The sequence below is a fragment of the Haliaeetus leucocephalus genome, unplaced genomic scaffold (genome assembly GCF_000737465.1).
Source record: "Haliaeetus leucocephalus isolate CR32 unplaced genomic scaffold, Haliaeetus_leucocephalus-4.0 Scaffold802, whole genome shotgun sequence".
NCBI lineage: Eukaryota > Metazoa > Chordata > Aves > Accipitriformes > Accipitridae > Haliaeetus > Haliaeetus leucocephalus.
Window position 1 is genome coordinate 1,230,409 of NW_010973238.1, and position 490 is coordinate 1,230,898.

Genomic DNA, 490 nt, shown 5'->3' on the forward strand with positions numbered 1-490 from the left:
CGCGGGGCCGGCCGCCGTCTCGGGCTGCTCCGCGGGGGCGGCCGCCGCGGCCAAGGCGCCGGTGAAGAAGAACCCGAAGGTGGCCAACGTGAGCGTCCAGCTGGAGATGAAGGCGCTGTGGGACGAGTTCAACCAGCTGGGCACCGAGATGATCGTCACCAAGGCCGGCAGGTCAGTGCGGACCCCCCGAGCGGCCCCGGCTCTCCAGCCGCTCCCCCCGGCCGCGGGCACCCAGACTAGCCGGGGCGGGAGACCCCGGCCGCGGGCCCCGCCGGAGGCGGTTGAAGTCGCGGTGTGGGGGAGAATCGAGGCTGGCCAGGGGCGAGCTGCGGGGCGGTCCGGCCCGGCGGTTGCCGTCATTCGATCCTAGCGCCTCTCCCGGGGCGAAGTCTGCGACTTCTTGCGGCCCGAAGGCCTCGGGTGCTGCGGGGAAGAACGCGCGGCTCCTGCGGGCTGCAGGCGAAGGCGTGCGGGGGACGGCGGGCAGGGC

General features: G+C 75.1%; 1 protein-coding gene across 1 annotated transcript in view; it reads left to right on the forward strand.

The window, feature by feature from the left end:
• TBX1 (T-box 1) overlaps positions 1-490 on the forward strand; it is a 10,236-nt gene that overhangs the window by 1,487 nt on the left and 8,259 nt on the right. The window contains exon 3 of the mRNA XM_010581750.1: positions 27-171. Within this exon, the coding sequence (XP_010580052.1) occupies positions 27-171 (145 nt within the window). The remainder of the gene's footprint in view (positions 1-26; positions 172-490) is intronic.